Here is a 17,347-nt window from a genome sequence, read left to right as displayed (position 1 = left end):
CGATTGGTCGGTGAGCTTTTAAAGGAAAGCGCGAACCTGAGGACGCTTCCCACTCACCGACCCCGGACCTTGGCGCTCAGGCTCGCACAGCCGCCATGAATTACATCAATCTGCCCACCGTGCTGCCCGGCTCCCCCAGCAAGACCCGGGGCCAGATCCAGGTGCGGGGTCCGGGCTGCGGGGGTCGTGGTGGTGGTTGGTGCCGGGGCAGGCGGGAGCAGGGACCCCCTAAGATGACTTCTCTCCTAGGTGATCCTCGGACCCATGTTCTCAGGGAAAAGGTAATGAATGGGCTTGGGGCGGGCGGGCCTCCTCCTCTCTGCAGACCCTGGCTCGCCCCTGGCTCTCCCCGCTGGCTCGCCCCCTGGCTCTCCTCTCCCGCCTTCTCCGCCTACTCCGTCCCCGACTAGGCGGGAACTCCGCCCGACCTGTGTGCCTTCCCGCCCAAATCTCTGTGTCCCGGATTCCTGCCTCCCTGCAGCCCAGGCCACAGTCCCTTCCCCCGGGGGACGCTTCTGTCCTCGCTGAGGCGGATCGCACCGGGTTGCAGCACAGACCCCCAGCCCACATCCCCAGAAGCCCACCGGGCAGCCCCATGTGCCCGCGGGGGGCTGGGCGGTGCGCGGACACCCTTCCGTGACAGTCCCCTCACGCATTCCCCATGCGAGCCCGCCTGAAGCCACGGAGCCCAGTTTCCTCTGGGGTGAGGTCCCCCTCTCTGGGAGTCCCACCGGGAGGTTTCTTCGTTTTATTTTTTGGGGTATTTTTATATAAATTTTTATTTGCATTGGTGTTTTGCCTGCATGTATGTCTGTGTGAGGCTGTCAGATGTTGGAGTTGCAGACAGTTGTGAACTGCTATGTGGGTGCTGGGAATTGAACCCAGGACCTCTGGAAGAGCAGTCAGTCAGTGCTCTTAACCTCTGAGCCATCTCTCCAGCCCTTTTTGGGTATTGTTTTTGTTGTCATTTTTTGCTGAATGACTTTCTATGTGGCCCCTACTGGCCTGGAATTCACTCTATAGACCCGGCTGGCCTCAGCCTCCCCAGTGCTGGGATTAAGGGGTGCCCGACAATACCAGGCACCCCCCACTGTGCTTGACCGGCCTGGTGTCACCTGAGTTTTGTCCAGTGCTCGCACGGTGAGGCCCAGGCTCAAGATCTAGGGCCCAGAAGCAAGCACTTTGGTTCTTCTTTAAGAAGCTTTGTGAAGTTCATTCAGAAAACCCAAGTTTGTTCAGGACAGCGGGGGGCCAGCCTTTGTGAACCGGTGAGGTTCGGGATACCCGCCGCTAGGTGGTGGCAGCGAGCCGCCTTTCACACGGGCCTCACCTACCCTGCTGACTCTTGCAGCACCGAGCTCATGAGGAGAGTCCGGCGCTTCCAGATCGCCCAGAACAAATGCCTGGTCATCAAGTATGCCAAAGACACGCGCTATAGCAGCAGCTTCTCCACACATGACCGGTCAGTCCCACCACCCCCTTGGTCCTGTTCTGTGGAAACCCCAGAGGCACAGGCCATTCTGGCAGATGGGCCAGGGCCAGGGGTCCTTAATGTGCTAGGAGAGCCCGGGTTCCGCTGGGTAGAGGCTGCAGATTTTTCATCTTCAGTTGTCTCCCTGCCATCAGGTGGCCTTCACCCCTCTGAAGTGTATCGCAGAGCGCTGGGCACTTCCCTTTGCAACCGGAGGGTGGGAGCTGAATAAAGTGATTTGGAGACAAGTTTGGGCTTTGGTGTTCCCGAGACACTCTTTGCTGAGTGTCCTGGGCTCACCCCACAGCCAAAGCTGACCACGAGACTGGAGCTGCTCGCCAGGATTGCTGTAGGCTGGGTCAAGGTTGAGCAGCCTGGAGTAGGGCGGGTTTGTGAAGCAGAACAGGAATGGAGTGCACAATGTCTAGGAATTAGAGCCATGCTTCCTATCAGGCTCCATGCCGAGATCTTTACTTCTCCGTGCGTGTGTAACCACGGTGTCCACCACACATCTAGAAGGACCAAGAGCGGAGGAGGCAACAAACACGGGGGTGCAGTGTCGGGAGTGGGCCACAGCCAGTCAGTGCCTCTCTGTCTGCTCTGCTCTGTCTGCTCTGCTGCGGGAGAGAGGAGAGAGCTTAAAATGCATGAGTATTGGGTTGGCTCTCTGGTTGGGTCTGAGTTTGGTGCTCTTGTGCCCAGTTCAGAGGACGGCCTCGGGCGATGGTCTTTACCTTCCACCCCCTTTCATTCAGGTTTGTGAGTTCGGGAGTTTCAAACTCGATTGGTCAGGCTTTTTTTGTTTTTGTTTTTGTTTTTGTTTTTGTTTTTTGAGACAGGATCTCTCTACAGAGCCCCGGCTGTCCTAGAACTCACAGCGATCCATCTGCCTCTGCCTCTGCCTCCCCGGTGCTAGGACTAAGGCATGTAGCAACATGCCTGGCCTCAGGATTTCACAGCAAGCCTTTACCCATTGAAGCATCTCAACCCTGTTTTTGATTTGTTTTAAAAAACGTTTTGTTTTGTTTGTTTTTCGAGACAGGGTTTCTCTGTGTAGCTCTGGCTGTCCTAGACCTCACTCTATAGACCAGGCTGGCCTCAGATGCAGAGAGATCCACCTGCCTCTGCCTCCTGAGTACTGGGATTAAAAGTGTGCGCCATCACTGCCCAGCTAGTTTTAAAATCTTTTTATCTTGTGTGTATGGGTGTTTTGGGTATATGGGTGTTTTGCTTGCATTAGGTCTGCACACCACTTGCTTGCCTGGTGCCAGAAGGAGGCCAGAAGCCATCTCTCCAACCTGTTTACTGAGACATGGATGGTCTCAATATGTAGCCTGGGTGGGCCTTGTATCTTGTGACCCTTCCTGTTCCTGGAATTACAGGCAAGCCACACCATATCCAGCCCCTCCCCACTTTAATACTAGGATTACAGACAAGTTCTGGCATGCCCGGCTTCCCAGATCTTGAAGACTATGAGGCAGTAACTAGGCCAAAGAGTTGCCAAAGTTTGTATGTACACTGGACATTGCTTGTCTGTGTTTCAGGAAACTGCTTTTTCTGAGCTTGTTTTGAAAGTGAGCTAGACACAAGACAGAAGGAAACAGAGGGAAGGCATTGGGTGCAGCCCAGCATTCCTCTCCTTAGAAAGCTATGCAGATGGACAGTGAGGGCGGGTTCCCGGTGTCCTTTAATGGCGTTCTGGAGCACATCCAAACTGGCTTTCAGAGGCCTGGGTGGGTTCTTCCTTGCCGGGAAGCGGTGTGCCTCAAGCAGGGGCCTCCCATCTCGGCTCTGGCAGCAGGTAGCCATGTGCTGTGGAGAGTCCTTTAACCCGTGGAGGGGGTTCCAGAGGGTCACTCTGCTGTCTGGCTCCTGGACACTGAACAGGACATTCCTTGTCTCAGTTGCCACTCACAGACTGTCCCCAAGCATGTCACAGCTTTCCTGGGTGCTGGACTCTCTTGTGGGGCTAGAGAGGTGGCTAAATCAATCAGAGCATTTGCTCTTCCCAAGGACCCAGGTTCAGTTCCCAGCACCCTCCTCGTGGCTCACAGCCTTTAGTGACTCCAGTTCCAGGGGAACTGACACCCTCTTCTGACCTGAGGGCACCAGACATGCCCTGGACACACAGACGTACATGCAGGAAAACCACTAATACACATATCTATAAAAAACTTCTGCCAGGGGCAGTGATGCACACCTTTAATCACAGCACGTGGTGGAAAGAGGCAGGCAGATCTCTGTGTGTTCCAGGGCAGCCTGGTCTACAGAGAGAACCCTGTCTCAAATGCATTATTTTGCTTTTTCTGTTGGCACTGACGATAGAGCCCTAGGCGTGAGCTGCCAGGTGTTCTTCCCCTGGGCTGTAGTCCACAATCCCCCTAAAATTTTAAATGTTCTGATGGCAGTAGTTAGGCCAGGGTTATCCTGGTTTGTTTATTCTGAATTTTAAAAGAAATAAAAGTAGTTTTTGCTGTTGGGCCTAGATATTCTCTGCTGCTGGCCTTGCTCAGCCTCATTTCTTCTTCCCAGGAACACCATGGACGCCCTGCCAGCCTGCCTGCTCCGGGATGTGGCCCAGGAGGCCCTGGGTGCGGCTGTCATTGGCATCGATGAAGGACAGTTTGTAAGTTGGCTTGAAGGGTAACCCATACACACACCCCCGACCCCTCTTGTCCCCCTGCTTCAGGAGTCCCTTCTTTCATCGTCTGGGAAAGTCAGAAGACTAACATGCCTCCCATGGTGTGTGAATCCCCTAGACCGTATGCATATTGTTGTCATATAGGATCTCTTTTCCCACACAGGCTAGGGGTACAGGTCAGAAGAAAGCTCCTGCCAGCCTTGACCTCTGCAGTGGCTGGGCCTCCAGTGCACTGACACCAGCCTTGGCTTGCTTTGGGGGTTAGTCTGTATGGTTTTTATTTTTCTGAAAAATCTTGCTCTTGTCCTTCCTGGCCAACTGCATCCCTGGCTTTTTTTTTTTTTTTTTCCCCCAGGGCTTCCTCTGACTGGGTGGGAATTGTCTTCTGTGGTCTTAATTTCCTTCCCAGTCTTGGAAGTTTTGGCTGGAAGCCCCTCTCTTGAGTGCCTGAGGCAGGCTGGGGATGTTTGACCGCAGGGCACCCACCTAGCACGCACAAGGCCCTGGGTTCCATCCCCAGCACCCCGTGAACAGGGTGCGCTAGGTGCCTATAATTCTAGCACCAGAGACGGAGGTGGGAATCAGTTCAAAGTATCCTAGTTTAAGGTCGACTTGGGCTATACAAAGCCATATAAACAAAAAGGGTCTGGCTAGTCTGGCCATACTTTTTTGTTTTGTTTTTTGCCAGTTTTACGTTATATCTAGTCCACGGGGGAGGCAAGCACAGAGGCTTAACAAATGTGCACCAGACTCCAAAATTTTTTCTTTTGTTTTCTTTTCTTTTTTTTTTTTTTTTTCTAGATAGGGTTTCTCTGTATAGCTTTGGAGGTTATTGTCCTGGAACTTGCTCTGTAGACTAGGTTGGCCTCAAACTCTCAGAGATCCACCTGCCTCTGCCTCCTGAGTACTGGGATTCAAAGCGTGAGCCAGCAGACTCTAAAACAACATCATAGATGTTTTCAAAAATATCTGTTGGTGGGTAAGGTGGTGCTGTAGAGTCTCTGTACTTGGGAGACTAAGGCAGGAAGAGAATCAGGAATTCAAGGCCAGCCTCAGCTTCAGGGTGAGACCTTGTCTTAAAAATCTAGAATAGGGCCAGTGAGGTGGCTCAGTGCACACTCCTAGAGACCTGAGTTTGATCCCTGGGACCCACAAAATGGTCAAAGCAGAGAGCCACCTCCACAGAGTTGTCCTCTGACCTCCACACATATGCTAAGGTATGAGTGAGAGCCCCCCCAATCATATGTAGTAATAAACATTTTAAGACAGATAAATGGGCTGGGGAGAAGGCTCAGTTGTTGAGATCACTTGCTGGTGGTGACCTAAATATGATTCCCAGCACGCATGTTTGGCAGCTCTGGCTGCTTATAACTTCAGTTCTGAGGATCTGATGCTCCTGGCCTGTATGGGCACCTACAGGCATGCACACACACATACCCTCACATAGACACATAAAAGCTTAAAGTCTTAAAAGTTTAGTTGTCAAATAAAGATGGAACATATGTTCCTAGTGTGCAACCTAGTGACATAATAAACTACTCGATAGAAAATAATTTCTCACTGTCCTGTGGCTCCTAGTGGCTTGCTCACAAAGCTGAATGGTAGCCCTGGGTGGCCTGAGGCTCTCTGTCACTTGCTGACATTCTGCAGGCTGGAATTTGCTATGGCTCTCTGGCTGTCTACCCCTCTCACACTCTACTCTGGAAGGAGCCAGGCTGGTTTGGGGGGGGGGCAGACTGCTTCCCAGAACAGAGTGAAGCAGCCCCGGCCGTGATGACCTTCAGGTATAGATCCTGTCCCCGCCCCAGGCCCCAGCCTTCCCTCACCATGCTCTGTGACTGCTCTGGATTTCATTCCCACAGTGACGTGCACGTTCCAGCGGTTGGCATCTGTCCATCCACCTGGACAAGCCAGCTCTGTTCTCGTCCTCAGAGGGAAACCTTGGAGCATGAGGGCTGTGCAGACATTATCCATGGAAGAACAGGGCACAGCCCCTCCCTCAGGCCTGCTGCAGCGACCTGCTTATTAGCTATGCTCTCCTGGTGTTCCCCAAGGCTCACACTTGGCAGCAGCCTACCAATTTCCCCAGTCTGTTACCCGTCCTGACCGACAGGAGAGACTTTCTATGCTTTCCCCCCTTATGACCAAGAAAAATTAATTCATCTAGTGGATACTTTGACTTTTTTAAGGTTTATTTATGTATGCATTTAATGTGCTAGTGCTCTATCTGCATGTATGGCTGCATGCCAGGAGAGGGCATCAGAACCCATTATATATGGTTGTGAGCCACCATGTTTGGGGGGATTTGAACTTGGGACCTCAGGAAGAATAGCCAGTGCTCTTAACCACTGGACCATCTCTCCAGCTCCATACTTTGAGTTTTGAGACGGGGCCTTGCTCTGTGGTCCAGGTCAGCCTCCTGAGTGCTGGGGTTACCGTCCCAGACCCCAGTGAGTATTCCTTGTGTATGCTATGTATATACACCACAGTTATTCCATTGTGCCCCAGGCTCTAGGACTGCTCTTTACAAAATTCAGGGTCTCCCTATTGTAATAGAAAGGGGCCTCCCCTCCTTCCTGTGTCCTTGCTTTGGACAGTGGGTAGAGGGTCGTCTAGGGCCCCGGAAACCACAGCTGAGAGTATGGAGCCTTCCAGGTATTCATTTGCCAGGGCCAAGGCCCTCAGGCTTCTTGGCAAGAGTTGAAGTTAGGCAACTACAAGAACTTTGTGTTTTGTTTCTGTTTGACACAAGTGATGACAGGCTTAACCTAGGACACAGTAGAAAGACACTAGAAAGGGGAAGTTTGTCACATCAGCGTCTCTGAGCCAGAGACCACTGGGAATGCCCTGTGAGCTCGACATGGTGGGTTCTAAACCCTGCCCTGCCACAGGACAGACAGCAGTCATGGAACAGTGGGACTCTAGAGATGGGAGAGAGCTCCCTTGGTCATTTGGCCAGAGGGCTGGAGCCTGGCTTTGCTGTGGACCAGGAAACTTCAGGAACATGAACCCTTAGTTGTGGGAGGAAGCCGGGCAGTGGTGGCGCACGCCTTTAATCCCAGCACTCAGGAGGCAGAGGCAGGTGGATCTTGTGAGTTTCAGGACAGTCAAGGTTATTATATAGAGAGACCCTGTCTTGGAAAACCAAAAAAGAAGTTGTGGGAGGGGCCTGGGAGGAGGGTGGTGCCTGACTGGTTCCTTTTGGCATAGACTGTACCTATGTTTTCTTGGTGTTCAGATATGAGTGGGGAGAAGTCTTTATCCATGGTGGCTAGGGTACCTTGCCTGATATTGGCCCAGGAGATTATGCTCAGCCAGTGCCAGGACTCTGAGTGAGTGCCAGCCCAGCCTGGATGCTTCTAATTATATACATGTGTTTTTATAGAGCAGACCATGTCACATGCTGTGACTATTGTAGGAATAGCTGGGTCTAGGGACCAATCACATCCATTCCAAGTTTCTGCCCTTTTGGCTCTGGCATTCTAGGTTCTGGAGACAAAACTGGAACTTCCAGCTCACCCATGCTGGTGGACTACAGCTGGGAGGGACTGAGGAGGACGGCACCTGGGAATGGGGGAGCATAAGGGGGGGGGCACAGTGGCAGCACCTATGAACTCAACACTCAGAAGGCTGAGGCAGGGGGCTGGGGAGAGAATTCAGTTAATGAGGCACTGGCTATGCAAACACGACCTGGGCTCTGATCCCTAGCTCCCTGTAAAACACTGGTTATAGCCAGTGTCCATAAGCCCAGCATTAGAGAGGCAGAGGCAGGCAGGCCTGGAGCTTGCTTTTCAGCCTGCCTAGCTCAATCATTGAACTCTAGATTTAGTGAGAGACCCTGTCTCAAACACAAAGTGGAAAAGCCAGACTTGGTAGCATAGGCCTTTAATCTTAGAACTTGAGAGGCAGAAGCAAGTAGATCTCTGAGTTCAAGGCCAGCCTAGTCCACATAGCAAGTTCCAGGCCAGCCAGGGCTACACAGTGAGACTCTGTCTCAAAAAGGAAAAAGGGGAAAAAAAAAAAAAGAGAAGGAGGAAAGAAAAGTAAACATACAAGGTGAAGAACTATTAAGGAAAATGCCCAGTGTTGGTTTTGGCCTATACAGGTTCACACACATTCTTGGACATGACATGTATGCTAAACAGAAAAGGGCCTGAAAGAACAGAAGCCAGCAAGATGAGGTGTTGGGAACAGGGCAAGGGCCCACCTGCGGCTGTCAGGAGCCAACTGGCCAACATGCACACATGCCTCTTGCTTCTGTGTTTCCCTGGCTGTCCTGGAGATCAGGCTGGCTGTGAACTCACAGAAATCCACCTGCCTCTGCCTCCTGAGTGCTGGGATTAAAGGCCTGTGACACCACACCTGGCCAAGTTCCTTCCTTTTTTTTTTTTTTTTTTTTTTTTTTTTTTTTTTTTTGTGTGTGTGTGTGTGTGTGTGTGTGTGTGTCGCGCGCGCATGCATGCATGCATGCATGCGTGTTTAGCTGTATGTCTGTATGTGCACTGTGTGTGTGGTGCCCAGAAGAGGGCATCTGGGCCCCTGGAACTAGAATTAACAGATGGTTGTGAGTGATCGCACTGGTACTAACAACCTGAACTAGGTCCTTTGCGAGAGCAACAAGTACACTTACCTGCTGTGCCATCCCAGCCCTCCCAAAATTCTTTTTTGTTTGTTTGGTTTGGTTTTTGTTTTGTTTTTTAAGATTTTATTTATTATGTATACAACATTCTGCTTCCATATATATCTGCACACCAGAAGAGGGCACCAGATCTCATAACGGATGGTTGTGAGCCACCATGTGGTTGCTGGGAATTGAATTAGGACCTCTGGAAGAGCAGCCAGTGCTCTTAACCTCTGAGCCATCTCTCCAGCCCCGGTTTGCTTTGTTTTTAAAGACAGGGTTTCTCTGTATTGCTTTGGAGCCTGTCCTGGAACTAGCCTGTCCAGGCTAGCCTCGAACTCACAGAAATCCACCTGCCTCTGCCACTGCCTCCTGAGTGCTGGGATTAAAGGCCCAAAGTCTGTTTTAAACATAATCTGTGTTTAGCTTCTAAAGCTGCCTGAAAAGCATTGAATTTTGTTCACTGACAGTTGTAGAAGGCAGAAATCCAAGATTGATTAAAAGTATAGCAGGGCCAGTTTCTTCAGAGGACGTCTGGGAGGTTCTAGCCTCTCCATCTACACAGGAGTAGGGAAGTCTACTGGCAAGCCCCAGATAGCGTCACACTGCTGAACCACGGGGAAGGGACTGGGTAGCAGTGGGTGTGCAGGTGGGTGTTTCACAGGAATGGTGGCGTGGCCTGGTCTCTAGCTCTGGGCTAATGTGCGTGGTCAGGTCCATCAGGGTCTCCATGAAGCCGCTGCTCAGGGTAGCCACCTCACTTCTTCCTCCACCAACTTTCCCAGTTCCCTGACATCGTGGAATTCTGTGAAGTGATGGCCAATGCAGGCAAGACAGTGATCGTGGCAGCATTAGACGGAACTTTCCAGAGAAAGGTAAGGTGTCTCACTCAGGCTTGGCAGCGGGTCCTGAGAGGGAGGTGGGGATCTTGAGCCTGAGACAGTACACAAGATGTCCCCAGAAGTAGGTATGTTCAGAATAGGAGCTACTGGCTGGTGGGTGCTCTGAGTGGGCCAAGGGGTCTCTATAGAGCACGAGGGTGTGGCTTTCTGGAAAAGCAGGGTTGGGATGGGGTACCCTGAATCATAGGTTTAAAAGAAGTGTTGGGGCTGGCAGAGCTCAGGCTGTAACATGCTGGCCTTGCATGGCATGCAGCCCTACGTTTGATCCTCAGAGCCCTCTTAAAAATGCCAGACATGGTGGTGTGCTTTTATTATCCCACCCCTGGGAGGCAGCGGATCTCAGCTCACCAGCATGCCAGCCTAACCTAAATGGCAACCTCCAAGCCAGTGGAAACCCTATTCCAAAAAACAAAAACCACCAAGGTGGACAGTGCTGGAGGAACACCCCCTAAGCTTGTCTCTGGCCTCTACACACATGCACATGTGAACACAGACAGAAAGGTCATTTAAGACAGCACTTAAATGGGCTTTAAGCACTGAACTTTGTTCCTGGCTAAATGACCCACACACCGGCTGCCCTGTATATATAGGCTTTCGGCAGCATCTTGAACCTGGTGCCCCTGGCTGAGAGTGTGGTGAAGCTGACTGCCGTGTGTATGGAGTGCTTCCGAGAAGCCGCCTACACCAAGAGGCTGGGCCTGGAGAAGGAGGTACCTTCTTGTGCTGCTGTCCATGGGGCGGGATGGGGCGGGCTTGGGCTGAGTCCTACCCTCATGTATCCCTTTCGTGGCCCTGTCCACCAGGTGGAGGTGATTGGTGGAGCAGACAAGTACCACTCGGTGTGCCGCGTGTGTTACTTTAAGAAGTCCTCGGTACAGCCTGCTGGGCCAGACAACAAAGAGAACTGCCCGGTGCTGGGACAGCCTGGAGAGGCCTCAGCTGTCAGGAAGCTCTTCGCCCCTCAGCAAGTCCTACAGCACAACTCCACCAACTGAGAGGACCTGGGGCCTGCCAGCTCCTACCCCAGGTTGGATTCTCAGAGAGCAGAGGACGGGCTGGGACTGCCGTGCCTGATGGACAATGTGCCCTGGAGAGGCTCACCCGCTTGTCACAGCCTTTTTTAGTTCCCTTCTTGGTTGCTGAGATGCTTTAGCCCAGACTAGAGCCAGCGCCTGCCTGGTGGTTAGGGTTTGACATCCAGCCAGAGGTGAGGACAAAGCCACAGGGTGTTGTGACACAGAGGTGCTGGCTTCTTCCTTCTTGGTGGCTTCCAGTCTCAAGGGCCCCGCCCCCGAGCAAGGCTTCACAACCCTCACTTTGTGCTGAAGCTTGACCCACAATGGCCCCTAGGGCTGTCTTTACAAAGTGGTGCTGTTCTTGCCCTACTCAGAGCCCCAAGACTCAGGACTCTTGGTGAGAGCCTGTGCTTCTTGTGCTATAGTGTAAAATGAATAATTAATAATATTAAAGTTTCTACTTGAGAGCATATTTCTCTTTAACCTGGATTTCCCCAAATTTTGCAGCAGGGTCCATATGACTTGGGGGCAGGGATTTCTTCCCATGTCTTTTTGTAGCACTAATGGACTCCACCACAGCCCAAGGGGAACTTCTGTCTGCTTGGTTTTGGGACAAAAATGGAAAAGGAACCAGGGAGAGACAAGGGGATGGTGTTTCTAGCCAGCCCTGGGAGGTCAGGTTTTGTGAAGAGACACTTGGTAATTTGGGTTGATTAAACAGCTCAGACATGCCTTGGAAAGTGGACTGTGACAACTCCCTTGAAGGCCAAAGGCCTGGGTCTAAGATGTGTCCATGTGTCCATGGTGCTGTGCCCAGCTTCAAGGTATGCTGTGGCTGGAGGCTGACAGTTCAGAGCCTGCTATAGCAGCCCCGTTAGTTTATACTTGGGATTTTGAAAGGCACTGTCAGAACCCACTATTGATGGCCTCATCATTGCACAAAAGCCAAGAATTGCCTCAGGGGCACTCTGCTTCCTCATAGAGATGGGTCCACTCTATGACATGTCCCAGGAAGGCGTCAAAAGAGACCAGACTAGACCTCCCTGACTGTGCCCTTCACTTCTGATGGAAAATGTCTGCTCCAGAAGAGGCATCTAGCCCACTGGTCATTCTGTGCCCCTGCCCTGGCCCCACCCCCCACAGGCTCTAGGAAGGCTACAGAACCCAGGCAAGAACCCTTTTTGGTTTTTCGAGACAGTTTCTCTGTGGCTTTGGAGGCTGTCCTGGAACTAGCTCTTGTAGACCAGGCTGGTCCCGAACTCACAGAGATCCGCCTGCCTCTGCCTCCTGAGTGCTGGGATTAAAGGTGTGCGCCACCACTGCCCAGAAAGAACAATTCATCTTTACAAGCTGACACAGTGGCTATTTTAGGGTGCAGCAGAAGGCAGTGTGAAGAATGAGGACCCCATTAGGGGGAGCTGCCTCCCCATGTTCAAAGTACATGTTCTAGCTGGGCATGATGGCTTATAACTTCTCCCAGCACTCAGGAGGCAGAGCCAGGTGGATCTCTCTGAGTTCCAAGAGAGCCAGAGATATACAGTGAGACCTTGAAAAAAACTCTGGAACCAGGCTGAGGCAGGAGGATTGCCTCAAGTTGGAGCTAGCCTGGTTACATAGTGAGATCCTGGTCTAGCTAAGCATGGCAGCACAGGCCTGTGCTTCAGGGTCTCAGTATGTTTTGACGCCAGCCTGGGCTATGTAGATGCTATCTTTGAAAGGCTGGGGTATGGCTCAGTTGCCTAGCAGGAAGTCCAGGGTTTGAAACCAAGCACTTGGGGAGGGACAGATCTTTGGCTATTTAAGTTTGAAGCCTTTTCTCAAAACATTACCAATCAAAGTATATTTCTACCCCTAGCGTGAGGCGCCATCAAGGACAGCACACTGAGAAAAAAAAAAAAAAACCATTTATTCCATCTCCCAACTAGTCTACAGAACCTGAGGGCAGGGGTGTCCCCACCAAGTCTCCAATACATTCAGTGCAGGGGTTCCTGCCCTCCTCATTTGTATCTAATAGCTGCTGGGGAATATTTACATAAAGCTGGGTGTTCTCTCCAGGCTAAGCTCCCTCCTGCCAGGGGCAGGAGCAAGAAGAGAGAGATAGCCAGTCCCCTACCTGCTCCACAGCTGTCAGGCAAGCAGTCTGGGGACAGTTGGCACAGTGGTGACCCCTGAAGACGGCAGTGAGCATAGAGGCCAGCCAGAGCTGGGTAGTGAACCTGAGTGAGGGAGTGAGTAGCCTAGGCCCAGCACTCCAAGGAGATAGGTGCATGAATCCCCAACCTTGTCTTTGGAAGGAAAAAAGACAGTTGGGACTCCGGTGGCCTCAAGCTGAGCTCAGCCTTCCAGCTGAGGAGAAACTATGGCATTTGTCAAAAGCAGGCACCTGGTTCTGGCTGAGATGGGGTTCTGGGTTATCAAAAGCAGTATGAGCTGAGCACACAGTTCAGTGGTGGCACTGGTTAAGCAAATTCAAGGCCCTGGGCACCATCCCCAGTACTGGGGGCTGGCAGCGAGAGAGAAGATCTTAGTGAAAAACCCTTTCCTAAAAAATGCCCTGGAGGATTGGGTGGGCAGCGGTGAAACCCCTTGGGCACAGGCACTTCAGGTGTGCTTTGCCAGGCTGCAGCTAGGATGCAGAAATGGGCTCTTTGGCTGTCAACTGTAACAGGCAAGGGACTGCAGTTCCAGGCAGCAAACCTCCAGAGAGAAGTCCAGGGGAGAGGAGTGGCCCTGGGCTGCTCAGTACACAGGGGGAGGCTGGTAGCCCTCAGTGGTCTCCACATTCTGGGTGAAGGGTGGCTGCTGGTAGTTTTCCACCGAGGAACTGGGGTAGGAGGCGTAGGCTGTGTTAGGGTCTGGGGTGGGGTCAACGTAGTTCTCAATGAAGGCATCCACTCCAGCCTTGTAGCGCTGGTAGGCCAGGAAAGCCAGCACACCCTGCAGGGGGAGACTCAAGGTGTGGGCAGGGCAAGGGGACCTCAGTCTTCACCGAAGACTCCAGAGCTACCCTCCCCAGCCCACCTACCCAGGAAAAGATGGAGAAGAAGCTGAAGGTGATGGCGGCCCGTGCTGAGTCCGCTCCCACCAACACATCCTCAGCTTTAGTGGCTGCCCACTGGTTGGTCAGGAAGCAGAAACCAACGAACCACAGGAAAGTCCAGAGAGCTGGGGAGACAACAAGGAGGGAAGAGTGGGCCCCAGGGACTCATGGGATTCCCAGGAGGGACTCAAGGAAAGGACCCTCCCAAGGCTTTGTGCTGTGTGACCTATAGAAGCAGAGGGAAGTGAGGGATTAGGGGTCAGCTGTTAGGTGGGATGGGTGAGTCCAGAAACCCGATGCCACGCCTCACCCTTATGCCCCAACACCCTTGAGTTTCAGAATGCCTTGTGTGCCATCCCAGCATACAAGGGGACCTAGGGGAAGCCTCATTGACCCTGAGTGGCTATCGGCAACCCCTCCCAACAACACCAAGGCCCCTCAACTGTGAAGCCTGGTGTACCAGTTCCACACTCGTACCTGAGAAGAGCAGGTCACCAATGACCAGGTACTTGCGATCGGTCGCATTGCTTATCTGGGAGAAAAGGGCATCAACCACAAGGAAGAAGGCTGAGGCCAGGAAGGCCAGCACCCCGATGGCACTGCCGTAGCGGCAAGCATCCTCATTCTTGTTGAACACACAGTGTAACTGATCAGTATTGTGAGTGTTGCTGTAGCCCTCGCCGAAGATGCAGGAGAAGACGATCAAGGCCAAGACCTGAGGGGAGAGGAGCACTGATGGGCAGACGCAGACGCCTGTGGGCCATGGCCCGGACACACTCCCCTGGAGCCCAGAGATGAGGATTCTGGCAGGGGCATCAGATGTCTCTGGTGTCTCTCTCATGATGCTCTGTTATGAGACTGGTATTTCAACCCCTTCTGGACTCCTGGGAGTCAGGTGACAGGCAGGCTGTGGCCAGGGCATCATCCACAGTTCCTCACCACCAGGGGCCGGAGAATAGACTGGGCTATTGCAGGAAAGGGCTATCCCTTGCTGCCTGACGACAGGTAGCATCTCATTTAGGCTTGTTACAAAGACAAAGAATAATCCACTCCATTTGCAAATGAGATTTGGGTTGGGTTTTCTTTCTTTCTTTTTTTTTTTTTTTTGAAACAGGGTTTCTCTATGTGGCCCTGGCTGTTCTGGAAATCGCTCTGTAGACCAGGCTGGCCTTGAACTCACAGAGATCAACCTGCCTCCAGAGTGCTGGGATTAAGGGCATGTGCCACCACCTCCTGGCTGTTTTTTTTGTTTGTGTTTGGTTTTTGGTTTGGGTTTTTCATTGTTGTTTCTTTGGGGAGAAGGGGGTCTCATTTAGCTCAGGCTATACTCTGTGTAACCCAGGATGACCTTGCCTCCTGACCCTCCTGCCTCTACCTCCCAAATGCTGGGATTACAATCATGTACTACCATGCTTGCTTGGGGCTCCCCCAATCCATCCCATCCTCATTGGGCAAGTACACCACAGGTTGTTGGTGGGTTTTGTTTGTTTTTGAGAAATGGTCTCACTATGTAGCCCTGGCCATCCTGGAACTCAAGAGAACCCACCTCCGATCGCTGGGATTCAAGGCCTGTGCCGCCATACCTGCTCCAGTAACGAGCACTGACTACTCTTGCAGGGGACCTGGGTTTGGTTCCCAGCACCCACATGCGGCTCATAACCACCTGTAACTGCAGTGCCAGGGGACTAGAAAACCACCTTCTGACCTGTGGACACCAAGCACACACACGGTGCACCTTCACAAACACAGGCTCTCACTCTGGCTGGGGCTGGCCTGAAGCCTCTGACGATCACCCTGCCTCACCCACCGCAGTACTGAGATTTCAGGTGTGAGCCACCACATCCCATTGGAAGGGGTTTTCAACAAGATGGGCTACAAAAATCACGGCGGCGAAACTCAAGAGTTTCATCCAACCCTCACCCCAGCACCCTGTCCCGAGTCAATTCTACAGCACCAACCAACATCTTCCAGAACACCCTTCAACAGCAGCCCTACCTAGCCCCTCCAAGTCTCCGCTAGTGCAAGTGGCTCCCCAGCTGGCCGGCCTTCCTTCCAGCTTTTCTGGCACGCTGGCTGGTCCCCTCCAGAACCCAGCCCGACACTTGTTCCCCTCAGAACAAGGTTCCTGGGGGCGGTCCGATGCGCAGGTCTGTGGGCCAGGCTCAGAGCCCTCCCGGGAGCCAGGGCCGAGGTGGGAAACTCACCAGCTGGTGTCCAGTTTGGAAAACAGCCCTTTTGGAATCGCCCTAGTCATTTCGCCCCCTTCTCACACCTCAAGGCGACGGCCAAGCCCACCTCAACAGGGCAGATGGAGTCGAGCCTGTGGGCCCCTGGCTGCCTCCAGACTCCTAGGCCAGAGCAAACCGATTCTCCCGGAACCGGCACGCTCTCCAAAGGGCTGTGGAACTGAAGTCACACGCCCCGCCTCCCGCTGCAGCTGAAGCCGGAACTCCGGGGCCGGCTGCAGGCAGAGTCTGGGTCAGGACTCCTGGCACTGCCAGCCTGACTGACTGACGGGGTACAACCCAGGACGGAGCCTACCGCTAGGCTGAGAGGCTCGGGGAGCCGGGGCACCTCCAAGACTGCAGGCCCAGATCCCCTGGGGCAGCAGGCCCAGCCTCAGTCCCGCAGCTGAAGCCTCAGCCTTCGGGGTTTGCGTCCCACGATACAGACACCGCCATGCGCGCCTGGTACCGAAGGGCTCGCCCGGGGCTGCTGGGGACGGCTGCGTTCTGGGCGGTTTAGCAGGCCTGCTGCCAGCCTCCGAGCGGGAAGGAAACCCTCCTTCACTCGGGGCGCCAGGCCACCCCCTCCTTGCACCCCACGTGGCCCCAGAAAGTCCCTTCCAGGTGAATTCCCCACGCCGGGAGCCGCGGCGTGCAGGCCACCTGCTGCGGCGTGGCCCGAAGCCTCACCCACTGCCAGCAGGGCGAAGGGCGGGCCTCCGCCGAGCACCTCCGGGACCTCCCGCACCGGGGCGGCGGGGGCCGGGGCCCGAATGGGTGGGTGCGCCTAGATCCGGGGCCACGCAGCGGGAGAGGCGACGGGACGGACGCACGGCCCCGAGGGGGACAGAGGCGGGAGGGAGGGGTGCGGGCCCCGCGCTCGCGCTCCCTGCGCCAGGCCTGGGGCGCGCGGCCGCAGCCACCTGTCGCGCTCGGAAAGCCGGCGGCCCACGGGCCCGAGCGGCCCCCGCGCGCGGCTCCGGGCCGCCTCCGGCCGACTCACCATGCTCACGAAGCGCGTCAGCACCTGAGGCTGCGACACGAAGCGCCGCAGGTCGAAGGAGCCGCCCGCGTTGGCCGCGCCGTAGGCCCCGCTCTCCATGTCGCCGTCGCCGTCGCCGCCGAGCCGAGCCGAGCGGAGCCGAGCCGCGGATGGCAGAGAACCAGCCGGACCGCCCCGCCCCGTTCTGGCCCCGGGGGCGTGGCCGGACGCCGAGTGGGGGCGTGGTCACTGCCGAGTGGGGGCGTGGCCAACCGCAGGGACTCGCCGCAGAGTGCCCCGCCGTGCCTGCCCCGGTGGCAGGTGGCAGGGGGCAGGAACTGCCTGCGGCGCCAGGGTGGGGCAGAAGGAAGGAAAAGCTCACCCCGGGAGGTCTGTCCTGCTAAGTTCACCCAGAGAGGATCAGAGTCCCCTGGAAGAGAAACCCTCGG

At 54.1% G+C, this 17,347-nt stretch overlaps 2 protein-coding genes across 3 annotated transcripts; one reads left to right on the top strand and one right to left on the bottom strand.

Moving 5' to 3' along the window:
• Window positions 1–38: 38 nt before the first annotated feature.
• Tk1 (thymidine kinase 1) lies at window positions 39–11,119 on the top strand. The gene is made up of 7 exons (NM_001244494.2): window positions 39–161; window positions 250–281; window positions 1,352–1,462; window positions 4,004–4,097; window positions 9,519–9,608; window positions 10,226–10,345; window positions 10,439–11,119. The coding sequence occupies exons 1-7, from the start codon at window positions 96–98 to the stop codon at window positions 10,628–10,630; spliced, it is 705 nt and encodes a 234-aa protein (NP_001231423.1). The 5' UTR covers window positions 39–95; the 3' UTR covers window positions 10,631–11,119.
• Window positions 11,120–12,537: 1,418 nt separating this feature from the next.
• On the bottom strand, window positions 12,538–17,094 carry Syngr2 (synaptogyrin 2). 2 transcript variants are annotated; one of them, XM_027425533.2, is made up of 4 exons: window positions 16,920–17,085; window positions 14,169–14,406; window positions 13,677–13,816; window positions 12,538–13,588 (listed from the first exon to the last, which is right to left on the bottom strand). In XM_027425533.2, the coding sequence occupies exons 1-4, from the start codon at window positions 17,016–17,018 to the stop codon at window positions 13,391–13,393; spliced, it is 675 nt and encodes a 224-aa protein (XP_027281334.1). In that variant the 5' UTR covers window positions 17,019–17,085; the 3' UTR covers window positions 12,538–13,390. The 2 variants fall into 2 exon arrangements, with proteins under 2 accessions (XP_027281334.1, XP_035303201.1); XM_035447310.1 differs by lacking the exon at window positions 13,677–13,816 and having other exon boundaries at window positions 13,398–13,588; window positions 16,920–17,094.
• Window positions 17,095–17,347: the final 253 nt, after the last annotated feature.

Source organism: Cricetulus griseus, chromosome 7 (genome assembly GCF_003668045.3).
Source record: "Cricetulus griseus strain 17A/GY chromosome 7, alternate assembly CriGri-PICRH-1.0, whole genome shotgun sequence".
In the NCBI taxonomy this organism is placed as follows: domain Eukaryota; kingdom Metazoa; phylum Chordata; class Mammalia; order Rodentia; family Cricetidae; genus Cricetulus; species Cricetulus griseus.
This window is presented reverse-complemented; position numbering and strand designations above follow the sequence as displayed.